We start from the raw sequence: 20509 nt of genomic DNA on the forward strand, positions 1-20509 counted from the left end.
AACAGAGAGTTATTGCACAATAATTCCTCGTAAAGTTATAGATAAGTTATAAAAACATAGCATATAAAATTGGTAGATAGTTGCTCAAAAAAAAAAAAAAAAAATTGGTAGATAGACCACATGTAACACCCCGTTTTCCCAACATAAAAATTCTTAAAAACATTTATCAGAGTAAGCATCATAAACAACGGGATATCACATAAAACATAATCCAAAACAGTTAAATAATAATTTAACCAATATCTTAAACATTGCAGCGGAAATTATATCATAGTCATAAAACGTTTTGGCACGCAGGCCCCATCAACAGTTCATATCATAATCCATATCAATATTTAAAATAACATATTAGTCACGTAAGAGAATGAAGCATGTATAGCATATAACCCCATCCCGTTACGTATCAGAGCGACCTAGACGACACAGTGAGGCAAGGCCACTCACAGAAGCAACTGCACACTAAGCACGATCACCTGCAAGTTACCCATACGAAGGGCAACATTTTCAAGCAGAAGGGGTGAGATTTCATAACAAAATAATGCTAATCAAAGTAATTCGAATCATGATTAACATTAACATCATACTCATTCTTGGATAACTTTGCATATTCGAATAACAAGTATCACGTATTCACATATTCAATAAACAAATATCACGTATTCACTTATTCAATCGTCATCAACAACATAACATTATGCAAATGACAATGTGACAATGCTCTTAGACTCCTTATATGCATGTGGTACCAATCGTCATCATAAGTATTAATATACTTTAATCGTGCGGAGGACAAAGCTCCTAATAATCGTGCGGAGGACAAAGCTCCTAATAAACGTGGTGAGGACTAAGCTCAATGAGATGCTATGCATGGACTCTTATGAACAAAACATCGTAATCAACATATCAACATGCATCCAACAATTTGGAGCTAAACGTCATCATTTCATCATATATAAATATATACAATGCACTTAGTTAAATAACAGCAGCAGCATAATCAAGTCACATAACAGGATGATATCATTATATCAACAGCACATCAATTATATCATGATTAAACTTCCATATCTTACATAAATGTACAATACATTAATCATACTCAATCAATATCAACATATCTTAAACAGCTTTACAGACTACATTTAACGTCATCATTAGGTCTTATTATCATAAGGGGGTTCGCTCTTGATCAAAACGTGCGACACAGATCGCACAAACACTCATAACACTCAAGGCTGGAGGTGCTCGCGAGGCGAGAGTTCTTGCTCGCCATGGCGAGTACGAAACAATTCCCAAACTAAAGTTGTTCTGGGTCTAATTTTGCCCTACATTCATTCCTAATCATTACTAGGTATGTTCAGGCACTCTAAGGCATTCAAGGTCCAACTAAAAAGTCGAAAATACAAAATCTAACATGCTCTCTGCCTTAGCTTGCTATGGCGAGTAAGGTCGCTCGCTATGGCGAGCTGCATTGCACAACTCGCGAGGCGAGGGAACAAGGTTCGCGAGGCGAGCGATGAATGTTCATCACTCGCGAGGCGAGATTCATAGCTCGCCGTGGCGAGCGATGAATGTCGCTACGGCCAGACTTCCTAAATTCACAAAAACACGACGATTCACATGGTTCTAAGCTTGTTTTTGATTCCAAAGTTCGTCCTAAACATTATCTAAGGTCTAGGAACACTTTCTACATCAATTAAACCAATTCTCACCGTTTGATCATCAATTCTAAGGTTTTGACCTAGTTTTCGTTTTCTCCAATTCACTTCTAATTCTTGTTAACTAATCATCAGAATCACATTCAATTAACAATACTGAGTTATTAGTCTCACCCTTACCTGGTTATGAAGAAATCGCAGCCCTCTCTATGCTCTTCTCCCTTCTAAGCTTTTTCTCCCTTTTCCAAAAGTTTTCACGTACAATGAGTTTCTAAAATATTAGGTCTTCTCCTATTTATATCTCATCCTAATTACTTATCTTATCTCACTTTCTCCCCCAAAACTATCTAAAATATCAAAACAACCCTTAACTAAATATTTTATATTATTTTCAAATCTTTATTTTATTTAACAATAAAATAAATCCCTTAATCTTATCAAATCTTCCAAAACTCATAACTTATCACGTCATCGATCAAATCATTCAAATCATCGTAAATCATCAAAGCATACCAAAATCATGCATGTATTATATAAATATAATATAATCGCCTAAACTCGATTAAATAAACAATTTAACGAAAGTGGGCGTTACACCACACACTTGATAATATTAATTAACTCAGGAACACCGAAGATCTAACTTATCACGAATACAAACACCCTAATAATTGTAAACAAAACAATCAAATGATCATCATGAGAGAAACAAAAAAAACTATTAATAGTATAATTGACTCACACTTAATTGACATTATACCCACTCAGACTGACTGGACAGACCTGTTCTGATGCCACTAATGTGACACCCTAAATTCCAATAATAATTATTACTATTATTTAATTAAAAATAGAGTTTGATTCGCAGCGGAAAGTGTCAAATAAAAACTTCTCTAATGATATAGGAATTCTTCCACAAGATTTAGGAGATCACATTGACTCATAACAAACATAATTCAGATTTCACTTCATTAAAAATTATAGTAATATTAACATTGAATCTTTTTCTTTTGAAAATACTTCATTTTAAATCATAGACAATGGTTTTCTTGTACAAAATGAAATAAGTAAGCATATCCCTTTTCCCGTGTCACTATCAGAGCGGTGCTTTTTCCTAAAATAATAGAAGACATAAGATAAGTCTTCACGAAAGGCATGTACTTGACTCCAAGACTCATAACCTATATAACTACGGTTTCGCAACCGCAGGGCCAAGCCAGCAAGCACAAACAACGAAGGGGTGAGTTCCGAGAACATGTAATAGTATAAAAAAAATGAAAAGAACATGTAAGCAACTAAGTCAAAGTCCTATCACATCACAAACATAATATTCAGAACCTTGAAGAATATACTATATCATCTTAATCCATATTAGTAGAAAATATCATTACAGCTTAAGAACCAAAAAGCTTCACAAACACAATGTCACAATTCAATTCCAAACTAGTCACAAGACATATAGTCACCAATAACCATCTTCATAAGAACATCAAAAGATAATCACCTTCATCGTCTCACACAATTACACTTATTCACCAAATACAAATCATCGTCAAATTTTATGCATATGGACTCATTCCTAAGACCTATATGAATGTAGTACCACACCTATCGTCATAATTTTCCAGAGGTATGTTACTCGACTATCATCGTCATAATTTTTCAGAGATAAGTTACTGGACTTTCATCGATGTCATTTCGTCATCATGATTCCTAAACACAACTCTATATGCATGTATGAGAGAGACTCTTCAAGTATTAAAATATCATAACATCATCAACAAATCAAAATCATAAATGCAGACTCTTCCTATTATGCACAACATCAAGACAAAACACATCATTGTCATTCACATCGTTATCATAAGTAAACATCGTCATTCTCATCATCAATGTATATTATACATCATCATTCAAATTATCATCATAAATATACGTCATCATTCTCATCGTCAATATAAATTAGAGATGGTCATTATCGTCATCAATATAAAATAGACATTCATTTTATCATCATCGATATAATTAGTAACATCACCCTCATCATCATTATAAAATGAACGTCATGAATATGTCTGAATGAAGTCAAACCAAAACTAAAAGAAATTTAATACATATATCTACAACTTTCATGAAGAACTCTATATCCAATTCGATACTGAGAGGGGTGAAAAGGTTGGTTTGCCAAAACCTAGACAGAATGTACGACCGTGCTGAACTCTGTGTAGTATTTTGATCATAACTCAAGTTTTTGACGTTCTATTGTAGTCTCTCCAAAGCCACATGAAAATTGACATCCATATCTACAACTTTTATGTTTACATCAAAACCTAGTTCAGAACATAAAATAGTCAAAAATTGATTTTCCTAAGCCTCGGAAAAGAGCACGACCCTGTTGACCCATGTGTAGTATTTTGATCATATCTTGAGTTCTAGATTTTGGAATGTGGCCGGACAAACTCCCAATTAAAGTTAACACTCATATCTACAACTTTCATGAAGACACCAAATCCTAACTATTAACATAAAACCCCGGTGTTTATTTTTGTTTTCGGTTACAAAAATCACAGATTTTCTGCGATTTCGCCTTAGGGGACCTTTCCTAACTTCGCTTTTGACCCTAAACTCACCAAACTCGACCCTAATATTCACTCTATGATTACCTATCATTCAAACACTATTCATTTGTTAACCTTCCGGATTATTCATTATTTTTAAGATTATACAAGAGAGCATAGAGAACTGAAGGACAACAACAAATCTGAACAACTGATTGTATACACGTTTCCTCTTCATTAATTTCGAATCTATCAAACCAATGATCCAATTTGCTTCACTCACGGTGCGGCTGATTGAAGATTTTGGCAACATATTTTGTGTAACGCCTCTTAATCTAATGGAATGTGCATCACGCTTCTAACCCAATGGGATGGGATGTGTCTATATATACTAAAAATTTGGGCTTTTTGATCACATTTATATATTGTGGTTAAGGTCATCCGTATTACAAAATTATTTAAAAAGGCCAGTGAACTTGAAGATTTCGGTTGTTAGTGCCTACTTTTATCCTACAAATCAATCTACAAAGTTACTCTCGTAGTTAACCAATTGTAGAAGCATTAAGAACATGTAGCAGTCTAATTTAAATCTCAACACAAATAAAATAAATAAATTAAATGAAAACTTTATTAATAAATTCCAACAAATAAGAAGGGATTCATCGTGGAACCCTGATCAAGAGGTTTAGTTGCTCATGGCAACATACATCATAACACGAGTCCCTGCTTCGGATATTGTAAAAAATCATCAATGGTCTTAATTTCCATGACGTATGCAGATAACGGTACAACACATATATCAACTCGTTCCTTGTCTGAACACGTCGAAACTTTATTATTTAACATTCTACTTGTTGGTGGTTGTTGGTATACGTACCCTCTCACTTGTATTATTAAATCACAACATCATTCTAATATACATTTTGTCATAAAATTTATCATACAGTACTTTAATTCTTAAATAAATTCGTTGTCACCTCTTCGATGCATTATTTGTAAAACCAATTTTTTTAACATTTATTATTGTTTGTGTCTCTTTTGGCACTTCGCCTCATCTATTACAAAAGGCTAAAATATAAATAAAATATATAATATTTAAATTTAATAAAAAAAAGATAATGAACTTCGACAATCATAAGAATTTAAGAATTTTATGTGAGATATTTAATAAGGTTAAGATATAATTTTAATGAAATGAAGGGATAAATACTACTTATTTATTTATTAGATACATTGACATTTCTTCAAATTTTATAATGACTTCTTGTAACTCCTAAGTGCTAAAAAAAAATTAATTAAAATAAACAAAGGATTATATTTTTGCTTATAAAGCGCAATCATAAAAATTATATTTATTACATGCATATGACAAAATAATATGGCTCAAATTCACATATTTCTTCATGCCTTCATCCTCTTTCTTTCTTTATTTTTTGTTGTAACTAATGGTATTGTCATTTTTCCCGTCATTTTCAATTTTATCTAATACACAATATTATATCACCTTTTGATAACACTCCCTTTCTTCTTATTTGACAATGCAGCAATCCCTTGCATTACTCTCGATGATTGTCCAGGGAAAATTTTTAATTTACTTTTTAGGTGCATTAATAATATTTGTGTACTCGTTAAATAGTGTAACAATACACATGTTTATTAAACTCAGTACTTTGATGTTACAAGGCTAAGCTCTTAATGATACACATATGGTTTATGTTATTTTGATCGTCAATATATTTATGATACATAAAACTTAAGACAATATGTGTGTAATACATTATTAACACCTAGAGTTTTTTTTTATAAAGAATAACCCTAACTTTCCGAAATAATCATAATCCTCCTTTAGAAAATAAAATAAGAGTGTATCATTTTTTTTAAACAAAATGATTTGCTAGACGATTAGAAATATATGAGTGAAGGACATATTATGGTATCGAGTCTTAAAGGCTAGATACGGGGAGGAGGGAGGGCGTTTGAAGGAGGGTGGTAGGCATAGTTCTTGGTGGCGGCGGATGATGTGTGGTATCCGCAATGGTGTCGGTCTGGGTGTTGGGAGATGGTTTGAAGATAATGTCTGTATGGTAGTCGTAGGAGGAACTGACACTTATTTTTGGACCGACAACTAGGTGGGTGGAGTTCCATTACGAATTCGCTTCCCCCATCTTTTTGAGTTGGCTGAAAAAAAGTGGGCAACGGTGGAGGACATGGAGAGGCGCATGTGGGAGGTTGGGGGTGATGCTTGGGGCTGGCGTAGGCGCCTTCATGCTTGGAAGGAGGAGAGCGTTACATAATGTTCTATCCTATTGCATGATGTTGTTTTGCATGCTAATGTTCATGACAGATGGAGGTGGCTTATGGATCTCGCTCACTGTTATTCAGCGAAGGGAACTTACCAGTTTCTCACGACGATGGACGAGCCTCCTAAAAGGAGATCGATAGAAGAGGTGTGCCATAAGCAAGCTCTGCTTAAGGTGTCGTCTGAGTGAGGCATTTTATTGCTCGGCGTCTTCTACGACGTTGTTTGATTTCCGTCTTGTTGCGATGTTCATTTTATTCCTATTAAAATATTCGATCAATAATTTAAGGGTTTACGCTACAAATCGGGATACACGTGGATTTTGATTTTTTGAATTTTATAATATTATTTATAGAAATTTGACTTTCATTTACTGTAAACGCATCAGGCTCTCTTTACTGCTACTCGTAAACTGATCCCTGATTCATTTGTCAGAACAAAACTTTTGTCTTTTATATTCTCACCTAAAATATTATTCCTCTTTCGATCCAAAAAAATTCATTCATCTTTCTCATTGTAAAATCCACGCGCCATGGATGTTCGACGCGCTCCACGCGCCGTTATCGACCCCAAACTACGACGCGTCGGTTTCTTCGACCAACCCGAACCCGAAACCCCACCGATTCCACACTCTCCACCCTCCGACCCAACCAACCCCGTAATCATTCCGCCGCCACGTCTTCTCTCCGAACGAACCGCCGCCGTTCCCGTCCCTGAGTCAAGGTTCCGACGTCAGGAACTCGACGATCAGGTGCCGATTGGAAGCTACAATCCTTCTGAGTCGGTACTCGGAACCTCGCCGACGGCATCAATTGCGTCTAGCGGTGTTGGGATCATTGATGGAGAATTCTCTGAGGATTGTTCTCGTGTGGGATGGTTGCGTGGTAGTGATTTGAGTTTTCGTGGTGGAAGGTTGGATTTGAAGAATCGTGAAAATCTGGAGGAGAATGTGTTTTCTGCTGTCACGGCGAATTTGGATAATCTTCCTCGAGGTATTTGTGTGTTGTGATTGTTGTATACGTTTCATTCATGTGTGATCGTTGTTTTTGTTATTGAATTTAATTTTGGAATATTCCTTGTGTTCTAGTTATTACTTGGAGTGATTTGGATTGAAATTGTATAGATAAAGTGAAGTGATGCCAATGAAATTGAAATTCTATAGCATTACTCCGGCTTTAAATGGCCTCTAGTGCTTTAAATGGCATATCGCATGTGGACAACAGGATTGGTCCTTTCGGATTAGTCGGGTCATTATGTCGGTTACAGAGTTTTCAACAAAAATTCAAAAATACATAGGCTCAAAAGTTATGATTGTAGTATTTTATAACTTTTTATATTGCATCTTAAGGTATATGAACCACGAAATCGGACACCATATAGGACACGGATAGACACGCATAATGATTTGATCACGCTTGTAAATGTTTGTCGCTATGTTAGGAGTAACAAATTTAGTAGATAAAAGTGCTCATTGTGGTACTTAGCTCTTCCACATAATGGACTAATCTTTTGGATTTGGCTCACCTCATTGGCTTAAGTCATAACACAGTGTTTGGACACTGAGACGTATCAGTGCTATATTAACGTTTGCTAGCTTCAACAATTTGTCACATTATTGAGTTTGCTATTGTATGCCACAGGGTTATTTTATTTTCGTTGATTTTAGCAGCATTTTATTTTATGTTGGGTGGACTAGGCATATAGAGTTCTGAATTACATTCTTTATATGGTTTTCTGGTTTTTAATTCGTTAGGATTCCCTAATCCTAATGACATTGGTTGTGGAGTGCAGACCAAGTGGTAGGATTTATTGTAAACAAATGTAAAACTTTCTTTGAAACTCAATATTTAGTTTATGAGATATTAGCAAATTATTATTGTTTATTTGGTGTGGCACAATGCAATTGAAGCATGTTCTTTTTCTTGGTTCATTTTTCCATCTTGGTTTTCTACTCATGCACAGATCAAATCCATTTGGAAGACAACATTGAATATTCAGTGCATGAAAACCCTACTTGATTATCTCTCGTTATGTTTTAAAAACTCTAAAATCTATCAAACTTAAATATATTACCAATCGATATTGTTTGCAGCATCCAAGTCAGTCACCAATATATTTATTATAAAGTTTTTGCCTATTGCTTGAAAATTCCCATGAGGTAACACTCTTGAATAATAGTAACACTCTTTCTCCACGAGGTAGATGTATATGAACCAAACAATCTCATTGTATTATGCCAAAAATCAATTTTTCGAAAGGCCTTACAAGTTTAGGTCTTTTTGAATGGGTTTCGTTATAAGTTTCCTTGATCTTCCTCTATCACTCAAATGTACATAATATGACTAATTCAATAAAAATATTCCTTTTAGCTAGAGAGGCATCTTATGATTACAGAAAATGCTTGAAGCATTTTTTCATTTCACCCACTTGGCTTGGAATCGGATCCTATGATTTGCATCTCCCTCATTCTCTTCATTTCTTTTATTTATGATAAACTCAAGATGCTTCAATTATATAATTTGTAATATAGTATGATCTCAACCAAAGCCAGTGCTCTTATTGCGTAAAATGTATTCCATATACCCTGTTTCACTTTTATGTAACTGGAAACTGTGTTATCTCCACTACTCAAGTTTACTATTTACTTCCTCTTTCAACATTTCCAGTACAACTATGTCATCTACAAAAACTACAAATTAAGGCACTGGCTTGTGGGTATGCTTATGCCCTTGCCAGGACCATATCCTCAGGCCATCCATCTTGATGTAAAGCTTAAGCAGTTAGATGGAGGATCAGGACCTGGCATATATAATATATCTTTAATTTGATTTATAAGATTTTCTGTTACTGTTTCTGCTGTGTCATTTATGTACTAAGCACTAACTTACATAAATTTGTCTTTTGTGATTATTAGTTTGTTGCCTAATCAAAGCCTATATGTGTTCTATGTAATGCTTTCTAAATGGAATAAGTGAACTCGAGTCTTTAGAGAAGGTTAAGAATCTTGAAATGATCGTTACACTTTGCTAAGTTCTTTATAAATGCATTTAATAAAAAAAAGCCCTTCCTTTGCCAGAATGTAGGATCTGTATTTTAACACTTTATTTTTTGGTGTGTTTTAGTTTTGCACCAGAGGATATTGTAAATGGAAAAATCTATACAATTGCTTAATCAATAAAATAATGTACGAAGTGGCTAATCTTGTGCCTTAGTTTGTGATGTATAAATGTACAAATATTCTTGGAGATGCTTTAAGCCTATTCTTCCTGTTAATCGATCAACTTTTACTGGAATATCTTGTGGTATTGGATGTTGAAAAATTATAAATAAAAATGAAGGCAGTATAAACCTAATTATTGATTTCCTAAGGGTAGTAGTGCAGTAATAAATTTTGTTTTTCAATCTATTTATCTATATATCATTTTTCATTTGTCATAGTAGATTATGTTGTTATTTTATCCATTAAATCAACCCCACCTTGTGTGAAAGGGATTTTATTCTCTTTTTTTTGTATTATCTTATTCTCTTGGATATTAATAATGCTGAGCAAAACTCTTGCAGAAAAGAAGCACGAGACTGTCACAGAAGTATGCCCCAATACGCCATCAGTTTCACCGCCATTGAAATCAAAAACTACAAAGGCTGAGAGGCGAGCATTGCAGGAGGCACAAAGAGCTGCAAAGGCTGCTTCTAAAGGTTGTAGTTAAGATTCATTCTGACTTAAATTCTTATAATTTTTGGATTGACACCATGTGTATCTATTTTATAACAATATATAAAGGGAATAGGGGATTTTGGGCCGGTGTTTTCATTATGCAAATTATACCCTTAAACAAATTTGGCTATAAGAATGTTATATTGTTTGTGTTATTGAAAAAGATAAGAATTTATATTATATTTGTTATATTGTTGGTTAAAGATAAACCTATTTTGTTATAATTTGAATTTCACAAATATCTATTCTATAACAGTGTATAAAGGGAATATGGGATTTTGGACTGGATTTTTCATTATTCCAATTATACTCTTAAACAAATTTGCCTATAAGAATGTTATATTGTTGGTAATATTGAAAAATATAAGAATTTATATTATGTTTGTTATCTTGTTGGTAAAAGATAAACATAGTTTGCTATAATTTAAAAGTCACAAACATCTATACAAATAATTTTAATCAAAATTTCATAAAAAATATTGTTTATAATTTACAAGCGTTAGCACAGTAAAAAAAAACGAACGCTAGTCCCTATAAAGTTTTAATCCTAGCCTTTATCCTCACTCAATATTGACAACTGTTTGTTACACTGGACATTGCTGTTTCCTTAATAAACCAAACACAGATCAAGTTTCTCAGAAAAATTTCAGCAAGTTCTCAATATTTGGCCCGGAAAGAGAGAATATGGAGTTCACTGTTTTAGTAGATGCTTTTAACATCTTAGTTTGTTATCTAGTTGCTGATATTCAGGAATTCTATGTCTTCTATATTATTTTTGCAGTCTGTGGTTGGTTTGATTGTTGTTCTGTATCCAGCTAATGGAAATTCAGCAGTTGCTGAATCTGGCAAAGCAGCTTTAGCTAAAAGTAAAAATCAGTCTTCACTAAAGAAAGATGGTCCTCCGGTTACATCGGAAGTCACTATTGATAAGAAATCTGGGAATCGTCCCCCTGAGAAAGAGAGGAAAAAAGATGCCCCTCCTCAACGAATGCAGTTTGATGATCAAAACAGAGTGGGAAAAGCTAAAAGGCGTGCGCTGGTAAATCAAACTGAAGCAAAAAACAGAGTTGAATTATTTCGGCATTTGCCTCAATATGATCATGGGTCTCAGCTCCCTAATCTTGAATCAAAGCTTTTCCAATTGGACTCCGTGCATCCTGCTGTGTTCAAGGTACTCTTTTTGCAATTTTGTAAGGTTGGTTCCGTATAATGTAAATCTTCAGATTAACACCACCACCGACATCAACCGATCCTTATCCGACCATGTGGGGTCGGCTGCATGGATCAAATTACGCCATAGTGTTCTATCATAAACCATAGTTCTGTCCACCTCATTAATCTCTAGATTTTTCTTAATAGTTTCTCTTATAGTTTACTATGTTATCATATTTTCATTTTAAAAAAATATTTATAATTTTAGTTAAGGTCTTACAATTTGTGTCGCAATAACAACTTTCATGATCTTTCCCCCACTTCTCCTCTCCCAAGGTAGGTTTTAGATTTTGACAACCTTTTGAAGATTAATGTGATGGCATTTTATATTTTTCAGGCTCTACAACCAATTCGAGTGTTTATTTTCTCAAAATTATTCTTTTCTATCCAGTCTCCCATTTTCTCTTATATTTTCTACGAATATTGTGTTATCAATAATATTAGCCTGAGTATTTGTGCTATTTTCTCTTGAATTAGAACCTGTATCAATAATATTCCTTCTGCCCATATAGATGCGTGGTGACTTCTGCTGCTTCTCAAGTCAATTTAGTTGTGCTTTTTTATTTCCCATCTTACATTCTTAGAACCCTCTTTTTTGGTTTGAATTGCAACTAAACTTATATAAAATGGCAATTTAAGCATGGTGCTCATCAGCTTATTTACTTGTCAGGTTGGACTACGTTATATGGCTGGAGATATATCAGGGGTTAATGCTCGTTGTACTGAAATGCTTAGAGCGCTTCAGGAAGCCATTATAGACTACTCGACTCCTCCTGAAAAAGTACTTATTCGGGAGTTAACTGCAAAAATCAGTAGTTACATTTCATTTATTAATGAATGCAGACCACTTTCTATTAGTATGGGAAATGCAATTAGGTTTGTGAAGCGTCGAATTGCCAAGTTGCCCTTAAGTCATACTGATGTTGAGGCTAAAACAGCTCTGTGTTCTGATATTGACCGATTTATTAATGAAAAAATAATTATTGCGGATAAGGTGATTGTTGGGCATGCTTCTACCAAAGTTAGGGATGGTGATGTTCTTCTTACATATGGATTATCTTGTGTTGTTGAGATGATTCTCTTATCTGCTCATGATGTTGGGAAAAAATTCCGAGTTGTCGTGGTAGACTCACGGCCAAAGCTTGAAAGCCAGGCCTTACTTAATAGGCTTATCGCCAAGGGCCTGAGTTGTACGTATACTCATATAAATGCTGTTTCTTATATCATGCACGAGGTTACAAAAGTTTTTCTGGGGGCTTCTGCCGTTCTGTCTAATGGAACTGTACTTTCAAGGGTTGGGACGGCATGCATTGCAATGGTGGCTCATGCATTTAGTGTTCCTGTATTAATCTGTTGTGAAGCTTTTAAGTTTCATGAAAGGGTGCTACTTGATTCAATATGTTGCAATGAAATAGGTAAGTTTGAGCATCAGCTTGTAAATGTTGAACTTTCCAGCTCTGTCAGGCATGAATGCAGCCCTATTTTGAAACACCATTGGTGATAAAATTAACCGACTTAAAATTACATACAGGTGACCCAGGGGCTCTTGCCACGGTTCCTGGAAGAATGGACATAAATTATCTGGAAAATTGGACAAATGAAGAGAATTTGCAGCTTTTGAATTTAATGTAAGATTTCAATATTCCATTTAATTAAAGTTGAACAAACAGCCCCTGAAAATTGGACTGACTGATTCTTATTTTGTTTGCTAGGTATGATGTTACTCCTTCAGATTACGTCTCAGTTATTGTTACGGATCATGGAATGGTAAGTTGATCAGTGTATAAAGTACGAAGTTTTTGGTCATCCAGTGTGCCACCATCTAATCTATTGAAATTAGGCAACTTCTATTTACTCGTTTCCTGCATTCTATTGGAATTTTTGGAATTCTAACCTCTTCCATTATTATTTTGCTCTTGCATCCGTATTTTAGCTATTTATGATATAATTTGAAAATTACATCATTATTAATTTCGAAAATAAGAAAATTACATATCTGTCCTATGCTCGAGAACAATTGATCTTACCGGTCCATAACTTAAATGCAATTAGTTTCTAGATGCACCAGGTTATTATTTTTTTTAGCACTGATGAATAATGTTTACATTTGGATATTTTCGCATCCTCGTTCTTTTTAATTATTGTTTTGCTTAAAGTTTCAGTTTCAATCTTTCATCTGTTTTTGTTGTTGCAGATCCCTCCTACAAGTGTACCTGTGATCGTGCGTGAGTATGGACAAGAGCATTACTTGATATAGATAGAGATAAGTTAGAAAGTGACATTACTGACAACCCGCAACCAATTTTGAATAGAACTTTACTGCATACTTGATGTCTAGTTACAAAATTGATTTTTTTTTTTTTTTTTTATTCTTTTATTTTGCTTTACCTCTCCAAATGACTCTGGAGATATACCAGTTTTGATCCATGTAACTCCTCTGCATTCTCCAGGGACCTTCCCACCATAGTAGTGGATAGGCAGATTAGTGTTAGCCACCTGTGTATGGACCTTAGCCATGAGTTTTTCGGCCTATACGCTAATAACACGAAAACACTTTGGTCCTAGGTTTTCAATCTCTATTTTTGCGCTTAGTCTTGCTTATTTGGTCACATCCCTTTTCTTGCTAAAGAAACTTTATCGCCATGTCCTAGGTGATCCATTCATTGAGTCCTTTTCCATTCTACTCCCTTGTTATGTACACATGTACTCTTATTCAATATCATACTCTAAAGTTATATTCATTCTTATATGTTCACTCAATTACGTTGTAAGAGCTTTTATAATGTTTAAGACTTAAAACTAAGAGTTTGTGACTGGGAAAGTATCCTGCCAGGAAAACAACAACTTTATCAAATCTTTTTGCATTTTAAGCTCTATGAATGTTGAGTTCTGCCGTCTATGCGACTGTTTGGTTTGTCTCTGCAATACGTTGAGCCAAATCACGATGAAAGACCACCTTAATGCAGAAGCAAGACTTGGAGCTTTTAAAAGGTTGCGATGGAGACAGTGATACAACTTACATGTGAGTTTGAACATTCAATAATGTAAACTTACACTCACATGTGTATCTTTTATGCTCTTGTTGTAATTTGACAAAAATTGTAGCCATTGTCCGATGGATTTCTGGATACATTCATATGTACTAGGCAGAGTGGGTAACAAGGTATTTCCAGCAACTCATGTACCTGTGCCCACATCTATAATACACAGTTTTGTTAACATAGTTAATTTGACATGAACATTTGAAGAGGAAGAAGAGAAGAACCCATAGAGGCTAGGTTTCATAAACATAATGAGCAAATTTTGAATGTGTAGTCTATAAGAATATATACCATATAATTGAAAAGTCTAAAATACCCTTTATTGATAAATAATAACTATGTTATCTTAACAAATTTTACACTGCCTATCGTGAGTTTTTATTTTGAATTTTTAAGTCTATCTAATAGGTTTGGGTTTAATATTGTCAAATTAGCATATTCCATAGAATACATTGTATGATGCTGAAGATGAAATGCGTCTAAGGACCCTCGTCATAGACCACCACATATTTTACTCGTCCATCCTAAAAATAAATCAAGCTACCATAAAAATATACTTTATAAATCTAATATGTCACCATATTTAACTTCAAGACAAATATAGTGACATAAAACCTAGTCAAATTACTTGTCTTAGTATATGTCTCATTCTGTGTCCATCCAATATTGAATACAATACTATTTACAAGATAGAATTTTTTTTTTTTTTTTTTGGTCCAGTAGCCTAGTGGCTGGAGTTCACACAATTAAATGTGGAGAAATGGGGTGTCTGGGATTCGAACCCCGACCCCTCCATATATTATGCAATGTCCCTACCAACTGAGCTAAGCTCACAGAGACTGAGAAATAATTTTTTAATTGATGTCGGAAAGCACTGAAAATGAGACATAAAAAAGTATGTACTAGTTCCACTAAAAATTATTGTGTGAAGGTACACATGTTCTATATATGGTTGTTTTGTAGTGATAATTGGAGCAGGAATAACGTGAACAAAGTAAGAAAAATTGTGCTACGTCAGTGAAACATGTCATAGCATCTTCGGCGTTATCTACGCTGTGCAAGATTCGTATAATAATTTTTGACAAGTGACAACAATGAATGGATTTTGTAAAATGTTGTAACAAATCCTTTACACAATCAGAAAATGAAGAAATTAAAATTATACTACTATGTTATTGCATTTTTCTTTTGTATTGTATACATTGTATGTGTGATTATTGAGAAGAAAAAGAAAATGCTGAAGTGAGATATTGTGTCCTTTGATCAGCTTCTCCTTGTTCTTCTTGATCTCCAAATAATTGCAGATGGGTTTGGACAGATTCTGTATGGAATTTTTTGTGATGGACTATGAGGAACTCTGCAATAAAATTCTAAAACTCAGTTATTTCTAATAGCAGTATTAACAAATTTCACAAATATTTAAATTTGGATTGCATTCAGCAGTTGCGAGTTTATAGAGTCACTATGTCGATGATAGTCGAATTGCGATCAAATGATCCAGATTTCAATTTTTTTAAATTTTTTTAAAAAATATACATCAAATTTGGGGATCTCAAGTACTGTCTCATGTCGATTCAACGATCGCCAACATGTTAACCGGGCCTAAAAATGATTTTTTTAACAAGATGAATTTTTTAAAAATTTGAGACAAACACAACAATGCTATATCCCACGAATTCCTCAGCAACGAATTCCATGAATAGTGAAATGCGGTTATAATTTTGTATTATTTTAATATTAAAAAAAAAATTGGACATTACGTGGAATACAAGTGGATGTCATTCTTATTCTTAGTTTTTGTAGATTTTGGTTCCATTTCTTTCCATGAAACTAAAATCTACAGAAACTAACAATAAGGATGACACCCACCTGTATTCCATCGAACGTCCAATTATTTTTATTTTTTTAATATTAAAATAGTACAAAATTATAACCGCATTTGTCTCTTTTCATATAGTATGTGTAAACAATATTTATTTCTAATGATATTTAAACTTGTAAATTTCTAATATCAAGTAAATAAAAGTTTCATGATGAGGATTTTTTTATGGTGAGAATGATTGTAACGAAACTTACTGTAATGTAGAAATGTCAATATGAGAAAAGTCCAAGTTGGTTGAACTATCTATCATGGGACTTAGTTGGTCACCATGATGAGTAGGTTGTTTAATTGCAAGTACTCTGCAGTTGAAATTGCTTGATATACTATTCTGAGAATGGGCCATTGCTAATCTGTAATAATAATAATAATAACAAATCAATAAAATCATTGCTTTGAGTTTCTTAATTTCTCTAATAGTGCTACAAAGTTGCATGACATAATAGATAAATTTAATTAAATAAAAGGAACAAACTGAATTCAATGCATTTGGTATCTGATTATGAGTTATGACACAGAATACAAGGAATATGTGTCAATTGAAATTGAGATGGTTGTGTAAGTCTTTGATTGAGCCACCACATGACTAAGCCAAATATTTGTTCTTATTAGTGTCAACCTAGAAAGCACGGACACGAGACACGATACAGACATTGACAGGTCGATACCGTTAATAATTTGAGAAAATTACATAATTCAGTGTAATTATAAATATTGGTGTCGGACACCGGAACACGTTTAATTTAAGGAGTGTCCGTGCTTCATATTAGGATTCATCTTTTGTTTTTCTTAAGGGAAATCTTAGGGCACTTCCTAGGCATTTACACAGAATTGAGGAGAGGTTGTTAAAGTTGTTTCAACAAATAAAATGGTAAATATTCCTTTGAAAAATAGAAGAAGTATATTTGTTAATTTAGTACATTTTAAGCATACCTCACACCTAGTGAAATCAATTTTCTGTATATAGTTACAGATAGATAAGATAGCAATGAGTCCTACTTTAGAAGAATTCCTTATGTTGCATAAACTTAAAGGATAGATTGGTATATTACATAGTTAGAACATAGTCATTTCTAAACGTCAAATAGGTCCCTTCTTTTATTAGAAAAACAGATAAAAAAAGTGGGTCCAAAAATCTTTTGACATGTTCTGGCACCTTTAATGAAGGCACGTGCATTTGCCAAACTTTTTGTGACCAAATTTTGAAGCTCTCTGGCAGAAAACTATTTAGTTAATGCAGCCAAAGGAACACAAATTCATGTGAAAAATTTTGTGAAGAAAAAAATGTGACTGTTTCTAATTCTGTTGTTAAAACTTAGATACATCAAATTTAGTGACTAATTTTATTTTTTCTGTCTCTAAAATTTTGTTAGTTTTTTCAAATTTTTTTAGTACATGAAGGTTGGGATCAGCCAGATTGGAATTCACGGAACACAGAAGGTTGAAGTTGACCTCTAACCACAACCTAACCATTTTCTTGTACATAAATATATATCCAGAAAGAAACTTTTTTTTTTAATTAGCTCATCCAAATTGATACAAGAGAGAATCGAACCTGAGCATACTTTCAGGTCCCAAGTCAATACCACTAGGTCAATCCAAATGGGTTATCCAGAAAGATACTTGAATTTCATGTTTTCATTGATCGACCATGATTTTTATATCAATGTAAGATGAAGATATGAAGATCGCTTCCACTTATAAATACATGTTCAGAAATTAGATCTTATATTATTCAATGTGACATGCTTAACGCCCGCGTCAAAATGAAATTTGTGTCAAAAAACAATGGATTCTTAAGGAGGATGAGAACCCAATTATTATTAGTTATTAACAAAATTTTAAAAGAAAATCTAATGTTAAAACCTTAGTGATCAAACATTTAAAGAAACCAAGTTGCCAATACTAACAATAAATAACAATTCCAACATACTACTATAATAAACTTTCATTAATTGACCTGAAAATTAAAATGAATTATTTTCATATTAGCACTTACTTGTAAAGAAAACTATGATCATGGAGTCCAACAACAAGCATAGAAGCACCAATTTCTCTCACAGTAGCTGCAATCTTTGTTCCTTCATTCTCCCCTTCTGTCACAATAATCTCAACCTTTGTCTGCAACACAATCCTAAGTTTTTTTATATGACACATATCAATTAATTTGAACATAAAACAAAAACAAAAACAAAAACTTATGAACTAAGAATCAAACATAGTATACATACATTGGGATAATCGTTGCAAATGTCTTGAAATGAAAGTGCTAATCGAAAACCGTCGAGGCGAAGAAGACGAGCTTTGCTTCTACTTCTACTTCTTCTTCTTGATCTTGTGTTAGAAGAATTGTAAACATGAAGAAGTGTGATTATATCACCATATCTAATGATGTTTATTAGAGCCCATTTTAGGGCTGTTCTTGCTGCATCTACATCTTCTACCACCACTACTATTTTCTTCACATCCATTTTCGTTTTTTTTCTTTCTCTCTATCTCTTTTCTATCTACTCTACCTTGTTCTTTATTTATATTATCATTAACTCAACCAAACTTGTCTCTTTCTGATTTTTAGACTTTATATATATTTTAGTTTTGATTGATTAAAAATGAGTTTAATATTTAGTCCATAACAGAATCATATGAAATGTATGACAGGGAAATGTCCATGTATTGTTACCTCATGTGGAATTGCCGGCTCTTATGTTAATTATTTGTCTACAAAATGAATGAAATGATAGAAATTGAAATAGTAGATAGAATAAAATTGAAATGATAAAGAACAATTTGAAGAGTGAAATGACAAAAAAAAAAAATTAGCATATTTTATTGGAGAGAAATAAAATGAAAGAGAAGTGATTCATTAAAGCATAGAGAAAAATATAATTATCTTTTTTACAAAAAGAAAATATAATTATTGATTTTCTTTTTGTTACAAACAGAAAAGAGAAAAAAGAAAAGAAAAATAGGCTAATGCTGGCAAAAGAGATGCCTAACGCATTATCAAGCAACATGGAAGATAAATTTGAAGGAGTTGTATATAAAATCACTAATCTCACATAACTTTTAGCATCCAACTTAGCCAAACAATCATCATCAAAGTTACCTTCCCGAAGAGGATGACACAAATCAACAATCCAATCTTGACTCAAGATCTTCTTAATTAAGATAATCAAGTTACCAACCCACTAGGGTTGATATGATGGTGTTGGCTTGGGACCTTTGGCGTGTGTTCCTCCTTAAAGTCTCAAGTTCGACTATCCTTGATGCCAATTTAGGTGAGTTGGTTTAGCTTCTTCAAATAAAAACTAAGTTAATAAAGTTACTAAATCTGTAAAAACACGTTAAGTGGATCCTAAACAAACTGAATCACATGCAAGGAATATGAATAACAAATAGCCCTTCGAAAACCAGTCGACCAACACAAATCGACCATGGTAAAGTGCGAGAATCTCAACAAATAAGATACAAGAGGGATCAATATTATCATAGAAACCTCCTAGAAAAGAGCCTTCATGATCTCGAATAGGACCACTGAATCCCGTTAATCTTGAATCCCTAAATGCGCTACAATCCACATTAAGAGAAACCGATACAGGAAGGGGGACTGCCACGACACACTCCTGACTAAACCTTGGATGTGATTTGAATCAGAGTTCCCAAATGCCATTGTAAGATGTCGTAATATGGCTACAACTTGAGTTGAGATCTCCAACCCAGAATGCTTTGTTCCCTCAAACAGATAAATATTTCCCGAACATCAAATCTTCCAAATAATAATTGCAACAATAATGTCATGTCTATTGATGTAAGATTTGTACATGTCATAAAACTATTTACACGTGAGTATAATAGGATCGTTTCCGTAGGGAGTTGCGTATTTCATAAGCATTTTCACAATATTTGTCACATTAAGTGTTTGGGTATAAATTGTTCGTTTCTGTAAAACTATTTTCCTATTCGACATAAAAGTAAAACAATAAGAGATAGGGCCATTTCGCTTGCGGTCAGAGACATCAACCAAACGTAACAGCTGCAATCTCTCGATCGATTAACGGATTCTTGCTTTTTAAACGATATTATCACAATCACTCGACAATATCATTCGTGTCCAAATGATATCGTTATTTTTAAGGGATCGTTTAAA

The 20509-nt window shown here is 33.6% G+C and overlaps 2 protein-coding genes across 4 annotated transcripts; one reads left to right on the plus strand and one right to left on the minus strand.

Annotated features, from left to right (window-relative positions):
• The first annotated feature begins 5562 nt into the window (after positions 1 to 5562).
• Positions 5563 to 14730, plus strand: LOC25486787 (translation initiation factor eIF-2B subunit delta). Of its 3 annotated transcripts, XM_013608508.3 has the most exons (8): positions 5563 to 5664; positions 5761 to 7507; positions 10077 to 10211; positions 11046 to 11401; positions 12113 to 12857; positions 12974 to 13070; positions 13155 to 13209; positions 13637 to 14730. In XM_013608508.3, the coding sequence occupies exons 2-8, from the start codon at positions 7048 to 7050 to the stop codon at positions 13697 to 13699; spliced, it is 1911 nt and encodes a 636-aa protein (XP_013463962.1). In that variant the 5' UTR covers positions 5563 to 5664; positions 5761 to 7047; the 3' UTR covers positions 13700 to 14730. The 3 variants fall into 3 exon arrangements, with proteins under 3 accessions (XP_013463962.1, XP_024632447.1, XP_024632448.1); XM_024776679.2 differs by lacking the exon at positions 5761 to 7507 and having other exon boundaries at positions 5589 to 5664; XM_024776680.2 differs by lacking the exons at positions 5563 to 5664; positions 5761 to 7507 and having other exon boundaries at positions 10073 to 10211; positions 11012 to 11401.
• A 767-nt stretch (positions 14731 to 15497) lies between these two features.
• Positions 15498 to 18938, minus strand: LOC25486788 (uncharacterized). The gene is made up of 4 exons (XM_013608514.3): positions 18594 to 18938; positions 18362 to 18483; positions 16560 to 16715; positions 15498 to 15840 (listed from the first exon to the last, which is right to left on the minus strand). Exons 1-4 carry the CDS (start codon positions 18831 to 18833, stop codon positions 15747 to 15749), a joined length of 612 nt encoding a protein of 203 aa, XP_013463968.1. The 5' UTR covers positions 18834 to 18938; the 3' UTR covers positions 15498 to 15746.
• Positions 18939 to 20509: the final 1571 nt, after the last annotated feature.

The sequence above is a fragment of the Medicago truncatula genome, chromosome 2, assembly GCF_003473485.1.
Source record: "Medicago truncatula cultivar Jemalong A17 chromosome 2, MtrunA17r5.0-ANR, whole genome shotgun sequence".
In the NCBI taxonomy this organism is placed as follows: domain Eukaryota; kingdom Viridiplantae; phylum Streptophyta; class Magnoliopsida; order Fabales; family Fabaceae; genus Medicago; species Medicago truncatula.

Excerpts from the sequence above, each read along its gene's own strand:
- LOC25486787 (XM_013608508.3), top strand. The coding sequence starts at position 7,048 with ATGGATGTTCGACGCGCTCCACGCGCCGTTATCGACCCCAAACTACGA. Across the intron at positions 12,858-12,973 it reads AATATGTTGCAATGAAATAG|GTGACCCAGGGGCTCTTGCC; the intron begins GTAAGTTTGAGC and ends AATTACATACAG. Across the intron at positions 13,071-13,154 it reads TTGCAGCTTTTGAATTTAAT|GTATGATGTTACTCCTTCAG; the intron begins GTAAGATTTCAA and ends TTTGTTTGCTAG.
- LOC25486788 (XM_013608514.3), bottom strand. The coding sequence starts at position 18,833 with ATGGATGTGAAGAAAATAGTAGTGGTGGTAGAAGATGTAGATGCAGCA. Across the intron at positions 18,484-18,593 it reads TTTGCAACGATTATCCCAAT|ACAAAGGTTGAGATTATTGT; the intron begins GTATGTATACTA and ends ATTGTGTTGCAG. Across the intron at positions 16,716-18,361 it reads GATCATAGTTTTCTTTACAA|ATTAGCAATGGCCCATTCTC; the intron begins GTAAGTGCTAAT and ends TTATTATTACAG.